This window comes from Balaenoptera musculus, chromosome 8 (genome assembly GCF_009873245.2).
Source record: "Balaenoptera musculus isolate JJ_BM4_2016_0621 chromosome 8, mBalMus1.pri.v3, whole genome shotgun sequence".
Taxonomy (NCBI): domain Eukaryota; kingdom Metazoa; phylum Chordata; class Mammalia; order Artiodactyla; family Balaenopteridae; genus Balaenoptera; species Balaenoptera musculus.
Window position 1 is genome coordinate 10,183,244 of NC_045792.1, and position 20,510 is coordinate 10,203,753.

General features: G+C 41.0%; 1 protein-coding gene across 3 annotated transcripts in view; it reads right to left on the reverse strand.

The window, feature by feature from the left end:
* Window positions 1-20,510, reverse strand: part of JHY (junctional cadherin complex regulator) — a 60,228-nt gene that overhangs the window by 20,489 nt on the left and 19,229 nt on the right. For 2 of the 3 annotated variants that reach the window (XM_036862132.1, XM_036862131.1), the window contains exon 3: window positions 7,596-7,709. The exons of the other annotated variant lie outside the window; for it this stretch is intronic. In XM_036862132.1, the coding sequence (XP_036718027.1) occupies window positions 7,596-7,709 (114 nt within the window). The remainder of the gene's footprint in view (window positions 1-7,595; window positions 7,710-20,510) is intronic. 3 annotated transcript variants of the gene reach the window in all.

The window sequence follows — 20,510 nt, forward strand, 5'->3', positions numbered from 1 at the left end:
AATGAATTTGGGAGTGTTTCTCCCTCTGCAATTTTTTGGAAGAGTTTGAGAAGGATCGATCTTAACTCTTCTCTAAATGTTTGATAGAATTCACCTGTGAAGCCATCTGGTCCTGGACTTTTGTTTGTTGGAAGATTTTTAATAACAGTTTCGATTTCATCACTTGTGATAGGTCGGTTTATATTTTCTAATTCTTCCTAGTTCAGTCTTGGAAAATTGTACCCTTCCAAGAATTTTTCCATTTCTTCGTGGTTCTCCATTTTATTGGCATATAGTTGTTTGTAGTAGTCCCTTATAATCCTTTGTATTTCTGCAGTGTCAGTTGTGATTTCTCCTTTTTCATTTCTAATTTTATTGATTTGTGTCCTTTCCCTTTTTTTCTTGATGAGTCTGGCTAAGGGTTTATCAATTTTGTTTATCTTCTCAAAGAACCAGTTTTTAGTTTTATTGATCTTTGCTATTGTTTTCTTTGTTTCTATTTCATATACTTCTGCTCTGATCTTTATGATTTCTTTCCTTCTACTGACTTTGGGTTTTCTCTGTTCTTCTTTCTCTAGTTGTTTTAAGTGTAGGGTTAGATTGTTTATTTGAGATTTTTCTTGTTTCTTGAGGTGAGATTGTATTGCTATAAACTTCCCTCTTAGAACTGCTTTTGCTGCGTCCCATAGGTTTTGGGTCGTCGTGTTTTCATTGTCATTTGCTTCTATGTATTTTTTAATTTCTTCTTTGATTTCTTCAGTGATCTCTTGGTTATTTAGTAGCACACTGTTTAGCCGCCATGTATTTGTGTTTTTTACAGTTTTTTTTCCGGTAATTGATTTCCAGTCTCATAGCGTTGTGGTCAGAAAAGATGCTTGATACAATTTCAATTTTCTTAAATTTTCTGAGGCTTGATTTGTGACCCAAGATGTGATCTATCCTGGAGAATGTTCCATGTGCACTTGAGAAGAAAGTGTATTCTGCCACTTTTGGGTGGAATGTTCTATACATATCAATTAGATCTGTTTGGTCTATTGTGTCATTTAAAGCTTGTGCTTCCTTATTTATTTTCTGTTTGGATGGTCTGTCCATTGGTGTAAGTGGGGTGTTAAAGTCCCCTACTATTATTGTGTTATTGTCGATTTCTCCTTTCATGGTTGTTAGCATTTGCCTTATGTATTGAGGTGCTCCTATGTTGGGTGCATAAACATTTATAATTGTTATATCTTCTTGGATTGACCCTTTGATCACTATGTAGTGTCCCTCCTTATCTCTTGTAACAGTCTTTATTTTAAAGTCTATTTTATCTGACATGAGTATTGCTTCTCCAGCTTCCTTTTGATTTCCATTTGCATGGAATATCTTTTTCCATCCCTTCACTTTCAGTCTGTATGTGTCCCTAGGTCTGAAGTGGGTCTCTTGAAGACAGCATAATATGGGTCTTGTTTTCGTATCCATTCAGCCAGTCTGTGTCTTTTGGTTGGGGCATTTAATCCATTTACATTCAAGGTTATTATCGATATGTATGTTCCTATTACCATTTTCTTAATTGTTTTGGGTTTGTTTTTGTGGGTCTTTTTCTTCTTTTGTGTTTCCTGCTTAGAGAAGTTTCTTTAGCATTTGTTGTAGAGCTGGTTTTGTGATGCTGAATTCTCTTAGCTTTTGCTTTGTCTGAAAAGGTTTTGACTTCTCCATTGAATCTGAATGAGATCCTTGCTTTGTAGAATAATTTTGGTTGTAGGTTTTTTTCTTTCATCGCTTTAAGTATATCCTGCCACTTCCTTCTGGCCTGCAGAGTTTCCACTGAAAAATCAGCTGATAACCTTATGGGGATTCCTTTGTATGTTATTTTTTGTTTTTCCCTTGCTGCTTTTAATATTTTTTCTTTGAATTTAATTTTGGTTAGTTTGATTAATATGTGTCTTGGTGTGTTTTTCCTAGGGTTTATCCTATATGGGACTCTCTATGCTTCCTAGACTTGGGTAACTATTTCCTTTCCCATGTTAGGGAAGTATTCAACTATAATCTTTTCAAATATTTTCTCAGATCCTTTCTTTTTCTCTTCTTCTTCTGGGACCCCTATAATTTGAATGTTGGTGCATTTAATGTTGTCCCAGAGGTCTCTCAGATTGTCTTCAGTTCTTTTCATTCTTTTTTCTTTATTTTGCTCCTCGGCAGTTATTTCCACCATTTTGTCTTCCAGCTCACTTATTCGTTCTTCTGTCTCAGTTATTCTGTTATTGATTCCTTCTAGTGTATTTTTCATTTCAGTTATTATGTTGTTCATCTCTGTTTGTTTGTTCTTTAATTCTTCTAGATCTTTGTTAAACATTTCTTGTATCTTCTCAATCCGTGCCTCCATTCTATTTCCGAGATTCTGGATCATCTTTACTAACATTACTCTGAATTCTTTTTCAGGTAGATTGCCTATTTCCTCTTCATTTATTTGGTCTTGTAGATTATCTTGCTCCTTCATCTGTGACATATTTTTTTGCCATCGCATTTTTTTTTTTTTTTTAATGAGTGTGATTGTGTTCCTGTCTTACCGGTTGTTTGGCTTGAGGCTTCCAACACTGGGGTTTGTAGGCTATTGGGTAGAGCTGAGTCTTGGTGCTGAGATGAGGAACTCCCTGAGACCTCACTCCAATGAATATTCCCTGGGGTCTGAGGTTCTCTGTTAGTTCAGTGGTTCATAAGAGGGAGGCCGGGGAGATCAGGAGAGGCAGGCGGGAGGGGCCCTCTGGGAGGAGCTGAGCTGGAGAGAAGCAGAGGGCAATTGCCCGGCCCATTTGGGCCCGGGGAGCCTGCTGAGCTCCCAGTCCAATCCCCTGCCCTCCAAAGCCCTCTCCAGGCTGCATAGCTCCTTGGGGGCATAGGAGGGAGGACAGGGAGATCAGGAGAGGCAGGCAGGAGGGGCCCTCCCAGACGGAGGAGCAGGAGAGGAGAGGAGGGCGTTTGCCCTGCCCACTCAAGCCCAGGAAGCCTGCTGGGCTCCCAGGTGAGGCCCCCTGCCCTCTGAGACCAGGGATGAGGGGCAACCTGGGCCCCTTCTGTTCCTTGAGCCTAAGCCCCACCCCCCACAGCCCCCAGGGCCTTTTTCAGCCCTGTGGGTCCTGAGCATTGGCCCTGCCCACTGCCCAAAACTCACCCTTTCTTAGGCCCCGCCCTCCACAGCCAAGGCCTTCCTCCCCCACCCTTTTTTTTTCCTCTTCTTCTTTTTTACTATTGTGGTATTGTTGTACCTTCCGATTGTTGATTCATCTTTATTTTTATTTTTATATTCTTCCTAACATATGTTAGTTTCCTAGTCTAATTTTATTTTTTACTTTGTTATTTATTTTATTTTATTTTTTTTGGCTGCCCCAGGTGGCTCGTGGGATCTTGGTTCATGAACCCAGGGTCGGGCCGAAGCTCCTGCGGTGGGAGCTCTGAATTCTCAGTATTTTTAAAGCGAAAACACACAGGCTTAAATGGTCCAGCGACCTTGTTTCCAGCATATCATCCTCTCTTTTCTTGTCCTCTATCTCCAGTTTCTGATCCTTTCAGCATATAAATGTGTTTAAACCTCTTCTATTAAAAAAAAAAAAATGAAACAATCCCTTACTTGATCTCATTCTCTGGTTAAACCTCATCTCTTAATCCACAGCCAGGCATCTTAAAATGTAGGCTGGTCTTCATTCCCCCAGCTCTCATCCTGACCTCTGTACCCTGCAGGAGAGCCCTTATTCTCACTGAAACTGCTTTGCTCAGGCCACCAATGACCTTTTAGTGCTAAATCCTATGGTACCATTTTCTTTAACTTTCTGTTTTTTCAAACTTACACAATTATTTCAAACTTACAGAAAAATGGCAAGAATAGCACAGAGAACCCCCAAATATCCTCACTGATTCACCACTTTTTAACATTTAGCCACATTTCTTCATTCTCTCTCTTTCTGTAGATCTCCCACTCTCCATTTGTAGACAAACAAATCTACATTCTATCATTTATAGTATTATTGTTTGTATCATCATTACTTAGTTTGTCTGAATCATTTGAAACTTGCATATATGAGTTGCATACATCACTCTGTTTTTATGGCACCTTTTTACTTGTCTTCTCTGCAGAGTTGAACTCTGTTCACTGATTTCCCTTCCTTGAAGTTTTCATGTCTCAGGTTCCATGACACTGTTTTATCCTGGTCAGCTTTCTGCCTCTCTGGCAATCCCTTTGTAATCTTTTACCTTCTCTACCTCTGCTCTCCCTTAAAATATTTTTAGCAATTTCTCCAGGGCCCTGTTCTTGACCTTCCTTTCTTCTCCCACTACCTACAATTCTTGGGGCAGCTCAGCAATTCCCATGGCTGCAACCCACCAGGGAATTCTTATGATGCAAATGCACATAGGCTAACTCAGATGTCTCTCCTGAGTTCTAGGTCCTCCTCCCTACAGGCACCTCCAAACTCAACGTCAGGCCCACTGCTGGCCTCACGCACCCCCCTTTCATTCCCAGCACCAAAGCCCTCCTTTTCTTCCTCAGTGGTGTTGGTGCCACTAATCAGACACTCAGAAACTATTCTCTTTCTCTCTCCCATGTTCACCTTGTATTTAAGCAATTGCTAAGTTTGTTCGTTCCACTTCCTGACCACCTCAAGGCAGGGGCTGAGGGGGATCAGGTGCTGTCCTAACCTGCCAGGAGTTCTATCCAGGTGGTGGAAGAGGATATACCCACCATCCTGCAAAGTGAACTGATGGCATGTGGAGTGTGGGGCAAACAGAGCAAATGCTGCCACCTTTCCAGTTCTCCCATCATCTCTTGCAGAAATTACAGCAGAAGTCGCCTGACTGGTTTCGCTGTCTCTGCAATCTTATTATTCTCTTCCAATCTATTCTTCAGACCTTCCCAGTTTGTTAACATGCAAGCCCGATGATGTCATTAACCTGCTTACAATTTGCCAATGGCTTCCTGCTCTCCGTAGGATAAAATTGAAAATCTTTTTTTTGATCAGCATAAAAACTTTTCATGGCCCCTAGCTGACCTGCCCAGCCCTGTGTCCCTCATACTTTGCCCTTTAGCTACTGAACTCCAGGTAATACTCAGGACAGACTAGATTGCCCTGCATATTTTTACACCTCTGCTCCCATTTGTCTGTTTGGCATATTTTGACTCATCCTTCTAGGGTCAGCTCAGGTGCTATCTCTTTTCAGGAAGATTTTCCTGTCTTTTTAGGGCAGAATTAGGTGCTCTTTTAGTTACACTAAAAGAAAGAATTAAATTATACCTACTTTTATATCACTGCATTATAATGATTACATAACTGTCTTCCCACTACCAAAAGTTTTAAGCTCCTTGAGGGTAGGAATCTTTTTTTTTTTTAAAAAAGGATCTTTTGTCAAGTTTTATTTACTTTTCTGAAGAGTTTTTTTAAAAAAAACATGTCTTTTGGGCTAGTCACCTAAAAGCTAGTGGTTGGAATATAGTAGGTACTCAATAAATATTTGTTGTCTGAATTATTTTGATTTCACGTAAAGGTATTTCTTAGTACTGAGTTACTCATTGTTAGAGTAAGTTTACTGAGGGATATGTAGATTCTTTGAAAATCATCTTTCAAGAAAAAGATTTCAAATGAGGCCCATTTTCAGTTGAGATTCACTAAATGACCTTTAAATGGTTTTTTAATCAACCATTAAATATTGAGATCAGCTTTGGGTAAAGCAATGTGCTAGGAGCTGGAGAGGAATACAATGCTAAGGTTCAAGGAGCTTATCGTGTAGTTGGTACAAAAGAAACACAGGCAACAGCTAATGAGACAATGGCTGAATAGGATTAAACCCTGGAGGAGTGGTTCCAGCCACAGGCACAACAGGACAGGGGTGGGAGAGGCAGGAGGGGGACCACAGAGGAGCCATCGGAGGTGGGTAGTTGAAGAGGAGAAAAAAAGTCAGCCTGGAGGTTTGTATGCTGAGTGCCCCGCCAGCATGCAGGATGCAGCGAACACCTAACAGATCCTTTCTGAATAAAGAAAGGGAAACATTCCTTGGGCCGCTCTGTCTTGCTGTCATTTTAGATGCAACAATCTTAAGATGTTTTGCTCCTTATTGTCTTTACTCAGGAGTGGGTTAGAAACAAATGAGTCTTGTACCCTCAGAGATGAAAGAGTATCCTTTTTGCTTTCTTCTGATTTTCTTCTGTATGAAGTTTTTTACTGTCTCTGCCTAGGGCCATGCCATGCATTAAGCACCGTGATTTTACCTTGATTATTTTATCACTGGCCGAGACTCCTACGATTTTCAATAGTGACAAGTGTGAAAGCTAGAGTTTGAAAGAATCTTACATGCTTCAACTGTGTTTCCTATAGTAATTTAAGTAACTAGAGATACAGGATCATAGATTTATAGCATTTTGCAGCTGGGATGGACCTTGCAGTTCATTTCGGCCAATGCTTCGTTTAAGAAAAAAGAAACTTAAGGCTCGGGGGAAGCTGAGATTTGCCCAAGTCACGCATCAAGTAAATGGCAGGTCAGGGCCCAGGACTCCCTGTCTTCTGACCCAGTCCTTTACCCACAACACATAACAAGCCTTAAGGCGTTTCCTTTGTCCCCTCGATCCTGTTGGCCGAGCTGCCTAGGCTCTCCATCAGGTCTGGTAGGAGACCCTGTCCTCTAGGTCCACTTCTAGGAGACATTTGGCCCCATCCTCCCAACTTCTGGGTGTGGCCTCCCTGGCATCAGCTTTCAGGAAGCTTCAGGTGAATGGCTGTTTTCATTTCTTTCTTTCTTTTTTTTTTTTTTTTTGGCAACTCTAAGAGTAGCCTGGAGGCTACTGCAGAGGCAAAAAGATGATTTGAGCCGTCCCCTTTTTCTAACTTTTCTGAAACTGGAATGAATTTTCTTCTTCTTCTTCTTACTTTTCCACTGTACATAGTTTTAACTAATGATGTCAACAGGCCCTATAGGCTGGGTGATTTCAAAGGGCTTTATCCCTTCGGAAGCAGGTATAAAACCCGGTCCAAGAGCAACTGCCCCATGTAACACTATACACTGGATTAAGAAGACATCAGCTGCTAGAGCTTTTCTTGATTCTTCTAGAAAAACAATCAGTGGGGACGATTTCATAAAAATCTTCCCTGAAACCGCATTGTGATTTCAAAGTAGTAAACCCATGGCCAAAAAAGGGATGTCATCACGCTAAATTACTAGGTAGTAGGTGTTTATGCTCTGCAAACGAGGGCTCAGTGAGGCTCTGAGGATTCCCACCCATTTTTAGGGACCATATCCCCCATCACCTAGGGATACTATATGACTGATAACTCCAAAAGGGAACAGACTTGGGAGCAGCAGAGTATTGGACAATATTTTGGAACTGTGATTTTTTTTCCTGCCTGTACTTTCTCCATGCCATTCCTCTGAATGTTTGAAGAGTGATATGATGATTTTTCTCTAGGAAATAGAACGTTGGGAAAGTGGGTAGGGTTGGCTAGCTGAGCAAGTAATGACCCATCCGGGCAGAAGGCAGTCTTACCCATCAGAAGGTGGCATAAGAATAAACCCTTAAGTGATAAGATGTCAGTCACAAACATCACTTAGATCCAGCAATAACCCTTGAAACACACTTAAAATTCAATCTCGCAGGTGACCTTTAGCTGTTGGGCTCTTTGATGCCATTTGTCTTCAGGGTCGATAGCGACATTTCCAACCTCTCTGGTGTTCTGAATAGACGGCTTGTCAGTTACTCTGACGGGGTAGGAGATCTAAGGGGGTAAAACATATACAGCACGTTAACTGGATTCATTTTAGTCTTATGGCCATGGGGCTCGAGTCTGTACTCTAGAAAGAGGTCCTGCAGGGTTACATTTTATTTATAGTTCATTTCAAGGATTCATCTCAGTCCTTAGGCATCTGGATTATTCCCAAGGAAAATGGGAATAAACAATGTTTTCTCTTGCAGGGATGACATGAGAATTGGTGTTTTGAGGTCAAACTACTAATTATTGGGTTGGACAAAAAATTCGTTCCATAAGATTATGGAAAAAAACCTGAATGCTCAATACATACTCAGGGGACCTGATTTTAGAACAGTTATCTGAGCCAGACGCTGCAACTAATGTTTAAGTATGCCAAACAAATAATGAAATAACACTATACTCCAAGATGATGGCAAGAACAATAAAAATAACTAATATACATTGAATGCTCATGATAGCTGTCCTAAGCACTTCATATATGTTAATTCTCACAACAATCTTACCAGGTATGTACCTTTTATTATCCCCTTTTTGCAAATGAGATAACTGAGGAACAGAGAGGTTAAGTAACTTGCCCAGAATCAACAGCTAGTAAGCAGAGGAGCCAGGCAGTCTAACTCCAGAGACTGTACATTTAGCGATTTTGCTAAATTAACTCCCTTATTAGAAATATCATCTTTGACTTGCAGACTTTGTAGTTTTGACACCCCATAAATTGGAATGATGTAGGTTAGTGGTGCTCAACTTTAGATAGATATTAGAATAACCTAGGAAGCTTTTAAAAATTAATGTTCTGGTCCCATCCCAGATCAATTAAATCAGAAGCTCTGGGGGTGGCCCCAGATATGAGTCTCGTACTTTAAAAGCTCCCCAGGTGGGTCTAACCTGAAGACAGGTTTGGGAGCCAGTGATGAAGGCAGCTACGTGGGATTTAGGTCCCCAAATTATTGATGGATTTAGGTTCCCAAATTATGGAGGCTCTCATTAGCTACCTGTTTTAAGTCAAGGAATTAGATTGTCTTCTGTGCTATACGGAATTCTAGCCACCAGGTAGCATTTCAGAGAGCAAACTTAAAGTTCTGCGATAGTAACGTTGGCAAAGATTCTGGCGGTAATTATCCAGTACACTCTCTAGTGCTTCTGTACCATCCCTGGTAGACGTTCCTCCCCTCACTGCCTAATCACTTGCCCCTTCTCCAGGCAGGAGTTACCTGCTTGTCACTATTCGTATAGGTTTAAAGATCTTGACGGAAAAAGAAGGAACAAGGTGGCTTGTGAACAGTTCCTTTCTGTGGGAGACCTGGTCCTTTCAAACACTCCCTGGAGGAAAATGTTAGACCTTTGAATCTCTGTTTTATCAATGATGAACGTTATTTTCCATCCTCGAGAAACCTAAATGCTATAAAGTTCTTCCTTATAAGAGCAGTGATAGGTCTGTCTGTAATTTCTATCCCTCTGCCCTTTGAAATAACGTAGAATAAGTCAATCCCTCTTTCGGAAAACAGCCCTAAACTCGTAGAACCTAAGATGCCTTCCCCAAGCCTTCTCTTATATAGAGGACTTCTCAAGACGTCTTTGTCATTCCTCCTGGGAAAGATTATGCATATGAGGTCCTGTGGCCACCCTGCTTTGTCACCTGCAAGATGCTGGTCTCCCCATTTCTAAACTGATGTCCTTAATTTAGAAATTTAGATTCAGGATTTGATACTTGTTTTGTTAAATTTCCCCTGGTGGGCTGTGCGGTGTGAGAAGCAGCAAGGTGGAACGCTGGAAAAAGCATGGGGTTTAGAATCTGTCATGGCTGCGTTTAAATTCTCACTCTGCTGCTGACTTTTACTTCATACTTATGCAGACAAGTATTCAATGCAGAAAGAGGCAAAAATACTTGTTAAATATTAACTAGTAAGCAGGCATTTGACAGTGAAGATAACCTCATTCCTTACTACTCAAGGTAGCCTCTCTGGCACAAGAAAGACAATTTGTTCCTCTTGTTTTGGGTGTAACCCCTTCCTACCTGAATGCTTCCCTATCACAATTGCGCTACTAATATATACAAATAAGGGAAATAGTGTGAAAGTTTCAGTACTTAAAGGTTGATCTGAAAATGGGAATAAATGAAAATATAACTTTTTCCATGTTTGAATTCTCACCGCTAATACAAGGAACAAAATGTACTATTGGATCATGGCAATTTTTAAATTACAAATGGAAGTAATCAACAGGTTTTGAGTGATTATCTACTCTGCAAATGGAAAACTTCACAATACCATGGAACAGTTTAACTTGTGCTGAGATGGAAAGTTTGGAGTTATAAATGCTATAAATGCTCAAGGTCAGGAACCACTTCTCATGTTTCCATCTCTCAGTCCCTCACTGGTTCCAGAAACATGGGATGATAATAAAAAAGTATTAGATTTTACAACTTCTGTCATCATTTTCTCAAAGGCTTCAGTCCCTTACTGCCATGACGTTAAACAGATACACAACTTATTTAAAAGAAAAATCAACTCCATCCTGGAGGAGAAATGAAGGTCGGGGCAGGAAAAAAAAATCTAAATAGGCTGCCTAAGCAGGCGAGGAAATAATCCTTTTTTAAACCTCAAACACACAATGTCTTGGACAAGCTGGAGCCTTGGAGAAGTTGGGTTTATTCCTAGATCTGCCACTAGGGGGTTTGATTCCTGGCTTTTGTAAAGGGGACTTAGTTTAGTTAATTTGGTTTTTCACTGGTGATATTAATTGTTTGATTAACAACGATGGGATCCCTTATGGAGCTCTGATAAAAAGTTTACAAATGAAAAATACATTGTCCTACGCTTCCTTCCCCAGAGAACATAGGATGTATAATATTTCCATCCACAGGCTGTTTTGGTAGAACTTGGTGTCTGAATCACTCCACTAAGTCTCTGGGTGAGTAAAACATACTTCTACATTATCTCTTTGAAAGTGGAATGGGACACAACCTCTGCTAGCTATTTCTTTTTTTTCCTTGGTGAACCATTCTATTAATACCAATCAAATCGAGAAAATGATCAAATGAAATTGCATTTTGAGCATCATAAGCTGTGTAATGTCTATTCTGTTAAATTGGGGCCATAATTGCTTCTCCACTGAAAAGATACAACAAAGACAGCAATCATGGCATGTCATTATCCCAGACTAGAAAACCGGCCTTTGCTGGGAGGACTTCAAAGGCTTGTGGTTCTCGAATTGCATTTGGCTGCTATTGTTGGAGCGCAGGCAATCTTGATTAGGTGTTTACACTGAGGTAAGGCGCAGAGCAGAGCGCCTGAGTGCCTGGGTCTAGAGCCATTAAAAAATTGTACATTATGTTCCTGGCTTTGAAGTGAGGGTTTATATGTAGGAGAGCAACTCAGATTGAGTACAGCTGAGCTAGATTGGGCTGCTACTTCTCTCTCAAAGAAACTCATCAGGTTCTTAGAGAATCAGCGCCACAAAAAAAGTTGATGCTTTTCCAAGAGCTGTATGTGAATCACTGTGTATCCGCAGAGACACACACTGAAACATGTTTAAATAGAATATCACTGTGTGGTCCTGCAGTCTTGGGAGGTTCGGGTCCTTTTTTCCTCTATTGCTTTCTGTTAATAACCTTGTGTTTAGATGTCATGGGGAGTCTCGCATTAATTTATTAGGTTCCTTGTTATTCTCATTCCTTGATGGTGTTAACAACGAGCATATATCCCAGTTAAAATAGGCCAGAGAATCCTATTTTTCTAAATGTGGTATTTGCTTGCCATCATTCCAACACAGCTGTTATTGAATCCCCCTCTTTGGGGCATAATCAGCGGACTCAGTTGATGTTTCTTTGTTAACTTGGCTAGTGAGCGATCTGCAGTTTTAACTCTGTCCTATTTCTAATACACTTTGCTCTGTGTCGGTTTGCACCTGCTAAGATCAATGCTACTGCCCCCTGTATTGACACACGGCCAGCAGAAGAGGTGGAGGCATGGCAACACAGAGAGCCCGCCGCGGTCAGGCTCCAACACGGGGATTTAGTACAGCTGTTTGAATTATCTGGGGATTTGTATTAATTATTCAGCTATTAGAGACAAAACACCTGAAACCTGAAATGTTTTGGCTCTGCCTGGCCACTTTCTCCATCCTGTAGAACACTTCGTAATGTATCAGTATTTAGCACATACGTGCTCAGGAAGAAATTGATGACACTGACACCTCTGGGTATATTATTTTTACATTCATTTTCCAGATAAGATACTTGAGCTTTTAACAACCCCAAACTAATTATGCCAGTCACCTACTTTAAAATCCTTTGATGCTGTTCCATCGCCCTTACCTTTAAAGGTTTATAAGGCCCTCCCTCCTCTACTCTTCAGCCTCCCCTCCCTGCTCTCTTTAGACTGTACTTTTTCAGGTCTGCTCTTGGGCCACATGCTCTGGGTCCACGCACGGGGCCATTCTTTGCCTGGAAACTCCCCTTTACCTCACTTATTCTGACCAATCCCATTCACTGTTCTAGCCTTGGCTGAAATATAGTTAGCCTTCCCTGATGCCCTGGAGGAGGTTATACCAGATGCACCTGAGCTCACGGCCTTAGTGCCCTGTCCTTTCCCTTGTGTGACGAGTTTCACCCTGGTCATTATGTTTGTCTCGCCTCTAGATGTTAAGTCCCATGAGGGCAGGAAAAGTAGGGACTCCGTGCTGGACTGTTCAGCTCCAGAGGCGCTACTCCCATGAGCTACGTGGTGGTTCTGGATGTACCTGGCGCATATGTGCTCAATAAATATTACTGAGTGAGAAGATCAATCTACATTGCTCACTGGACGCTCCGTTTACATCAGAACACATCTAATGTATCGTTTATCTGGCTAGATCTGTGGTTTATATTAAAGCCTGGAGGCTGTCAGCAAAACAAGGTGGAAGCTGGGATCCCATCTCTGTTCTTTCCCTCGTTGGTTCGGCCCCAGGCCCAATGGCCCTTCAGCACTTCAGCCCTTGGCATTTGCTGTTCCCTTTTCCTAGGAAGCCCTTTCCTCAAATATTTGCATGGCGCTCTCTCCCACCTCCTTTGTGATCTATTTACAGTTGTAACCCCACTCCCAGCATCCCCTCTCCCTCTGCTCTGCTTCATTTCTCTCCTCACCATTACATCACCTACTAATACACTGATTATCTGTTTTGTCTGTTGTCTGTCTCCTCCTAATAGAAGGTTAGCCCCACGAAGGCTGGGATTTTTGTCTGCTTTGTTCACAGATGTATTCCAAGTACTTAGGACAATGCCTGACACATAATAAGCTCTTAATAATTATATGCAAATGAACGAAGCAATCAACCATTTTCAAGAACGCAAAAGAGATTTTTAGGAATGTGTTGTGAAACGTCTGTGAAGGTTGATTAGCTAGCGACCTGAACTCCCCATAACACAACTCAGAATATTGTAAGTGTGACCTCTGGATGGTCACAGGATTCAAACTGCTCCATTACTAAAATCCTTCAATGATTCCATGTCATGTAGAGGAAAGGCCTAACTCTCTAGCACAGTAGTTCTAAGACTTGAGCATGTATCAGAATCAGTTAGAGGGCTTGTTGAAACACAGAGGTGAAGGCCTCACCCCGGAGTTTCTGACTCAGGAGATCTGGGCTGGGGCCCGAGAATTTGCATTTCTAATGAGTTGCCAGGCGATTCTGATGCTGCTGGTCCAGGGACCACATCCTGAGAGCCCCCACTTTAAAATGACACACAGGGGCCTACATGAAAGGCCCATGCCCATTTCTCTAGCCTAAATACGCACACTCCCATCCTCATGATCTAGTCATGCACAGCACGAAGTTCTCCTTAACTAACTCGCTAGGTTAAGTAACACTCTCCAGTCCTTTCTTAAGACAGTGGGCCGAATGCTCATGGCTGGTCGGCTACTCTGTGGTATGCCTTGGTACGTCTATTTCCACTAGTTGAGTTATATATTTACCAAGAGTCTTTTACGTGTGTTCTCAAACCTGTCTATTCCTATTGTACGTGTTGTTAAAATTATGAACTTTCTTTTTAAAGGTTAGATCATCTGGAGAAATCTGAGTGTGAATAGAGAGTTGTTTCCATGAAAAAATAAGTTAAATAATTTAGAATGACCCAATAAAGCAAATGGAAAAATAACAACTGAGGGGGGGGGGTCTGTAAAAGACTAGGGGAACAGTCACAAAAATCTAGAAAGATTATGATCTTAGATCGTTTCTAAACACTTTTTAAGTTTTTATGTTGCTTTCAAGCAATCGGAAGTGGACACCATAGATCTTTCAAACTGATGTGAGAAAGACAATACAAAACTGTCGTCCATAGAATATACACTGACAGGAAGGCCCAGCCCCTCAGTAAAAGGTTGGCGAATTAATGTGTATTTATATACTTTAAGTGAAAGTAAAGTACTTAAGGTCATCGTTTGTCATATCTGCTTTAACCACTTTACTTGATTAACTGACCAACTGCCTGTTCGTGACCAGCACCAAAGTGGTTCCTCCTGTACCCACAGGTCTCTACTTAAACGGTGTCCTTTCTCGCCCTCATGCCACCCCATATGCTCTCTCTGCCTGTGGTAACTTTGCTGTCCACCTCCACCTGTTACTTTCTACTTCTCCCTAAAGACTCAGTTCAATGACTGCCTCTTCCGTGAAGCCCTCTCTGACTTCCCCCGACAGACTTGGGTACTTCTTCTTCTGGGTTCCTTTGGGACCAGACATGTCTCCAGGACAGCAGTTGTCACTTGGTCCTGACTGTTTACATGTCTGCTTCCCACTTGGCCGGAAGCGCCTGAAGAGCATATACACTGACAGCAGTGTATAAAATGACCACAGAATCATAGCATTTGGGGGCATTCGGTAAAGAGGCAAAGGATGGTTCCCATCACCATAGCTCTCGACTTTACTGCACAACAGTGCACTATGGCCTGGGTAAGACAGCACAGAATTATCAGGTTCTCCAGGCACATTTTTGACAGCTATCCTTAGACATGATTAATTCTGTTAAAGTTCTGGTTTTCGAAAGGGCGTGCTTCAGTTATGGGGAAAGTTTTCTTTCCATGGATCCCTCCTCAGTAATGTCGAATTAATGAAGTGTCACTCCACAGACCAGATAAATAAGTGCTGAATAGTGCATACAAGCAAGATGGCTTAAGAAACTTCTTGTATTGAAAAACCATAAAGTTCAATTTAAATTATGCTGTCATAAGTAAGTGCTCTTGTTGTGGTTGCACAGGGCAAAATAAAAAAAAAAAGATCAATCAATGAACATACACAGAGTACCTACTCTGTAGAAGAATATTTTTAATGAGTATAATATGAGACATGGGACTCAAAAACACCACCAAACTGGAAGAATTCTATAAAAAATAATTCTGTGTTTCTAACCAAACATAATTAGAAAAAGATGATCATAATTTAAATAAAGGTAAAGTTTAATTTTATAGACAACCAAAAGTTTCACAAACCATGAAATTTAAAACCATGGAAAAGGAGAGTGTTATATCACTTAGATATTAATCTTATCCAATAGGAGGCTAAATTCAAATCAAATGTTCAATAATAAATATAACATATTTATACAGGGCTATATGATTATGCAAAGTGTTCACATACAGCATCTTATTTGGTCATCTAAATAATCCTGGGTCTGTAGAAGAAGGCAAACATTTGTAACCTCACTCTGATGGGGAAAAACAAAGCTCAGCAAGATTTTTTTTTATTTACCAAAGGGAATAATTGGCTCTAATAATAATGGGGCTCAAATCTGGTCTTTCAATGCCAAATTCCATTATTTAAGTCAAGAGCACAAGCTCGTTAGTCTTTTTTATTTTTTCATTTTGAAAGTGGTAAAATTCTGAACCCCCCCCAAAACTATTTAAAAATCACATTCCTTCATAAAAGATGTAGAAAGTGCTTACTGTATGCCAGGCTCTCGGAGTTCAGAGATGAGCCAGCCCAGGCCTTTAGGAGCTCAGAGTCATGTAAAGACATACAGACACATACACTAAATAGTGCAGTGTGGTGTTATGGATTCTAAGGTGGATGTTCAAGGATGAGGGAGGAACTCAGAGAGTCTTCATAAAGGTAGGGGACTTTGAGCTGAATCTCAAAAGCAGGCTGAGATTTTCCCAAGCAAACAAGACAGGGAAAAGGAATCCATCAGCCTGGACAGAGGCCCAGGGGAAACGCTGAGTTCTGGGAGCTGTGAGTTCCCAGAGTATGACTGGAGCATAGGATGCAAGGGAGGAGTGACAAAGGATGAGGCTGAAATGGCAGGAAGGAGCCAGGTCACAAAGGGCCTCGAGTACCACTCTGAGAGTTAGAATTTTATCTTGAAATCAACAGGGACTCTCATTAAGCAGGAGATTGATATGATCAGATTTGTATCTAAGAAGAACACTTGTGAAGGCAGTGGAGAAGATAGATTTGAAAGAGTTGTGATATGAAATTGTACTTCAAAACCAAAGTGTCAAATATTCGTATGTTCCTTATCACCAAGTGTAAATATTTGAAATATAACTGAGACCAAAGGCAACTATTAAAGAAATATTGCCAACAAGTTGGGTACAAGACTGTAGGGTCCTGTAATCCATGGGGCAGTGTTTGATTGACTGGGGACCCTCAGGAGACAGCATGGAGAGTGTGAGGTGTGTCCACTCCCGTTGTGTGCAGTCTTTTGGGAGTCACATCATAGAATGGGCTGCTAGAGCCTACAGATGTTATTCTATTGACAACACTTTGTTCTTATTCTACCTGCATTCACGTCCCTTTCATTTTGAGACACTGTAGCCTGAAAAAAAAAAAGCTGTTTAGGAGAACCTATTCCCGGGGTGGATTCCTTTCTCGTGGCTTAAGGAATGACCAGTGGTAATAACAGCTTCCCTTTACTGAGTGTCTGCCATGTGTCAGGAGCTTTGTATAAACTCTTCCAATAGCCCTCCAAGGCAGAATTGGACCCCATACAATAGATGAAGAAGATAAGGTTTGAAGAGTCACTTGCTCAAATATCTAGTTAGTGGTACCACCTAGTACACGGAAAAGCCAGCATTTAACCCATGATAGTCTGACTCCCAAACCAGTGTTCTGTTTCAGTTTCATCTCTTCTCCCACTATATTGTGTTGCCCCCTAGGAGAGAATGCTGCTTCCAAGGCTGGGGCCCCAGAACTTACATAGTCTTTTGTTTCTCATCCATTCATGTCTCAACTCGAATGGTATCTCCTCAGAGAGCCCTTCCCCAAGTACCTCGCTAAATATCCCAGTTACACCCTGCTCATTACTTTATTAAAGAAAGTTGATTCAGTGTCCTTAGAGATGTTTATCCCTACTTGAAGTTATTTTGTTACATGTTTCCTGTCACCTGACTGGATGTAAGTCCCTTGAAGGCCAGGCTCTGCATGTCTTATTTTCTGTTACATCCCTAGCACTAAGAAGAGTACCTAGCACACACTGTTGCTCAATAAATGCTTGTTGGCTGAGTTACCTGCTGCCTCAGCAACAGTCTCAAAGACGTGTTGATGCTCAGCATGGGTAGTGGATTCTATATAGGACTTTATATTGTTTTGAAGGCCATAGGTAATTGAATAACCTTTCTATAATGCACATTGCAAAGTATCTGTAATTTCTTTAAGAAATTTCACGGAAAAAACAGAATAACATGTATAAAGCACTTACTGCTCCTTCCTGAGCCCCTACTAAATTTCGCCTTCATCAGCCTTCAAAGTCACATTAGAATCAAGATAGAAAGGTAGCTCAGGACTTCCCTGGTGGCGCAGTGGATAAGAATCTGCCTGCCAATGCAGGGGACGCAGGTTCGAGCCCTGGTCCGGGAAGATCCCACATGCAGCGGAGCAACTAAGCCCATGTGCCACAGCTACTGAGCCTGTGCTCTAGAGCCCGTGAGCCACAACTACTGAGACCACGTGCCGCAACTACTGAAGCCCACACGCCTAGAGCCCGTGCTCCGCTACAAAAGAAGCCACCTCAATGAGAAGCCCGCACACCACAACGAAGAGTAGCCCCCGCTCACCACAACTAGAGAAAGCCCGCACGCAGCAACGAAGACCCAAACGCAGCCAAAAAAAAAAAAAAAGGTAGCTCATTGTTCAAGAGACAATTTCCTTTAATAGTAGATCATAAATTGACTCAAATTCTAGTGAGTTTCAGACAAATACTTATGGTTATGAAACAAATCATAAATAAAAGTAAGTACTGAATATTCACCAGCAAAGTTATTGGCCGACTGTGATACTTAGGTGCCTTCTAGTGTGTGTTGGTTTTTACATCAGTTCCTTGCCTCACACATCATGTGACTAAGATCTTGCAATGTATTCAAAGGTGATTTTTCCAGTGCATTTTAATGTGAGGTTAACAGATCTATGAAAAATCGTGAAATGATTGTGGAGAAATTGAATTTAAAAATTAGTGGTTCTACTCTGAGCCATTATTTTCAAGCAAAAGTACAATTTAGGTGACCCTGAGCAATCAGGGGGGTGTAAAGTTACCAGGGTTCCTATAAAACACTGTATATTGTAAACACATAGGCATTGTTCAAAAATAAGAGATATGGAAAGGTATAAAGTGAAAAGTTTTGCTCCCACCCTACTCCCCCTCCACCCTCTACAATTAACCACCTATGTATCTTTTCTCACTTTTTTAAAGCATACCAAGAAAATATATGTATATTTTTATTCCTCCCCACTTTTTTGTACTGTATACACTTCTATACAACTTTAGCTTCTCTCTTAGTAATAATAAATCCTGATAGGTTGTCCATCCATAATGGTTCATGAGGAACATCTCATTTTTTTTTTAATAGCTACAGTGTACTCTGTTATATGAATGTACTATAATTTATTACACATTCCCCAAATGATAGACATCTGGGTACTTTCTAATCTTTTGCTATTAGAAATGAGGATGAAATGAATGATTTTGTTCAAGGGTTATTTCAAAACTGCACACATATAACTAGGATACATTCCTGGGAGTGGAGGATGTTGGGTCAATTTAAAAAATAATAATTACTAACATGTATATAGTGCTCGCTATAAGCCAGGCATTGATTTAAGCACTCTCCATATATTAACTCATTTAATCTTCTTAATAATCCTTTGAGGAAGGTACTAGTATCATCTCCATTTTAAAGGTGAGGTTACTGAGGCACAGAGAGGTTAAGCAACCTGCCCAAGGTCAGATGGCCAGCAGGTGTCAGTGTCAACCAACCTGGCTCGAAAACCTATACTCTTGGCCATTATGCTTTGCTTTCTCAAGGAGTGTATGTAGTATTTGTATTTTAGGTAGATATTAACAAATTGTCCCCCATACTAGTTAATCCAATTTATTCTCTCACCAGCTTGACTATACTTTTTTGCCCAGAGGTAAACTGGGCAAAAACTGGGAATTCTGTTGGTTTAATTATAGATGAAAAATGGAATCCCAATGTAGTATTAATTTGGATTTCTCTTATAATGACCAAAGTTGGATATCTTTTGTATGTTTAATAGCCATATGTATTAACTTTTCTGTGAATTATCTATTCATATCTTTTGTGAATTTTTATATTGGGATATTGGTCTTTTTCTTATTGATTTCTAGGAGCTCTTTATATATTAGAGCTATTAGTGTTTTGGCTGTGATATAAATTAGAAATATTTTTTCTAGTTCTTTATATTTTGGCTTTCTTACGCCTTTTTTCTTGCAGAAGCTTTTTTTTTTAAATTTATTTATTTATTTTTGGCTGTGTTGGGTCTTCATTTCTGTGCGAGGGCTTTCCCCAGTTGCGGCAAGCGGGGGCCACTCTTCATCGCGGTGCACGGGCCTCTCACCATCGTGGCCTCTCTTGTTGCGGAGCACAGGCTCCAGACGCGCAGGCTCAGTAGTTGTGGCTCATGGGCCCAGTTGCTCCGTGGCATGTGGGATCTTCCCAGACCAGGGCTCGAACCCGTGTCCTCTGCACTGGCAGGCAGATTCTCAACCACTGCGCCACCAGGGAAGCCCCAGAAGCTTTTGATATTTATGTACAGTTGACCCTCAAACAAAGTGGGGGTTAGAGGCACTGACCCTCCACACAGTTGAAAATCTATGTATAACTTTACAGTCAGCCCTCCATATCTGTAGTTCTGTATCTGTGAATTCAACCAGCTAAAGATCGTGTAGTACTGTAGTATGTATTTTTTAAATAATCCACAAATAAGTGGACCTGTACAGATCAAACCCATGTTGTCCAAGGGTCAACTGTAGCCAAATCTATCAGTCTTTTGTAGATTTTGGACCTCAAATTGGGTCCTGCCTTTATCAAATCATAATATCAGATCATATATTCTCACACTAATTTGGTTCTATTTCTAGACTTTCTATTCTGTTCTTCTATTTTTCTGTCTGTATATGCATTAAATATTACCCTACTATTTAATTATTGAGGCTTAAAATATACTCTGTTATCTAGTGGGGCTAGATTCTCTTATGACTCTTAATTTGCAGAGCTTGCTTTATCATTATTTTTTTTTTAATTTATTTTATTTTATTTATTTTTGGCTGCATTGGGTCTTCATTGCTGCATGCGGGCTTTCTCTAGTTGCGGTGAGCGGGGGTTACTCTTCCTTGTGGTGTGCGGGTTTCTCATTGCAGTGGCTTCTCTTGTTGTGGAGCACGGGCTCTAGGCAAGCGGGCTTCAGTAGTTGTGGCACGTGGGCTCACTAGTTGTGGCATGCGGGCTCAGTAGTTGTGGCTCGCAGGCTCTAGAGCACAGGCTCAGTAGTTGTGGCACACGGGCTTAGTTGCTCCGCGGCATGTGGGATCTTCCCGGACCAGGGCTC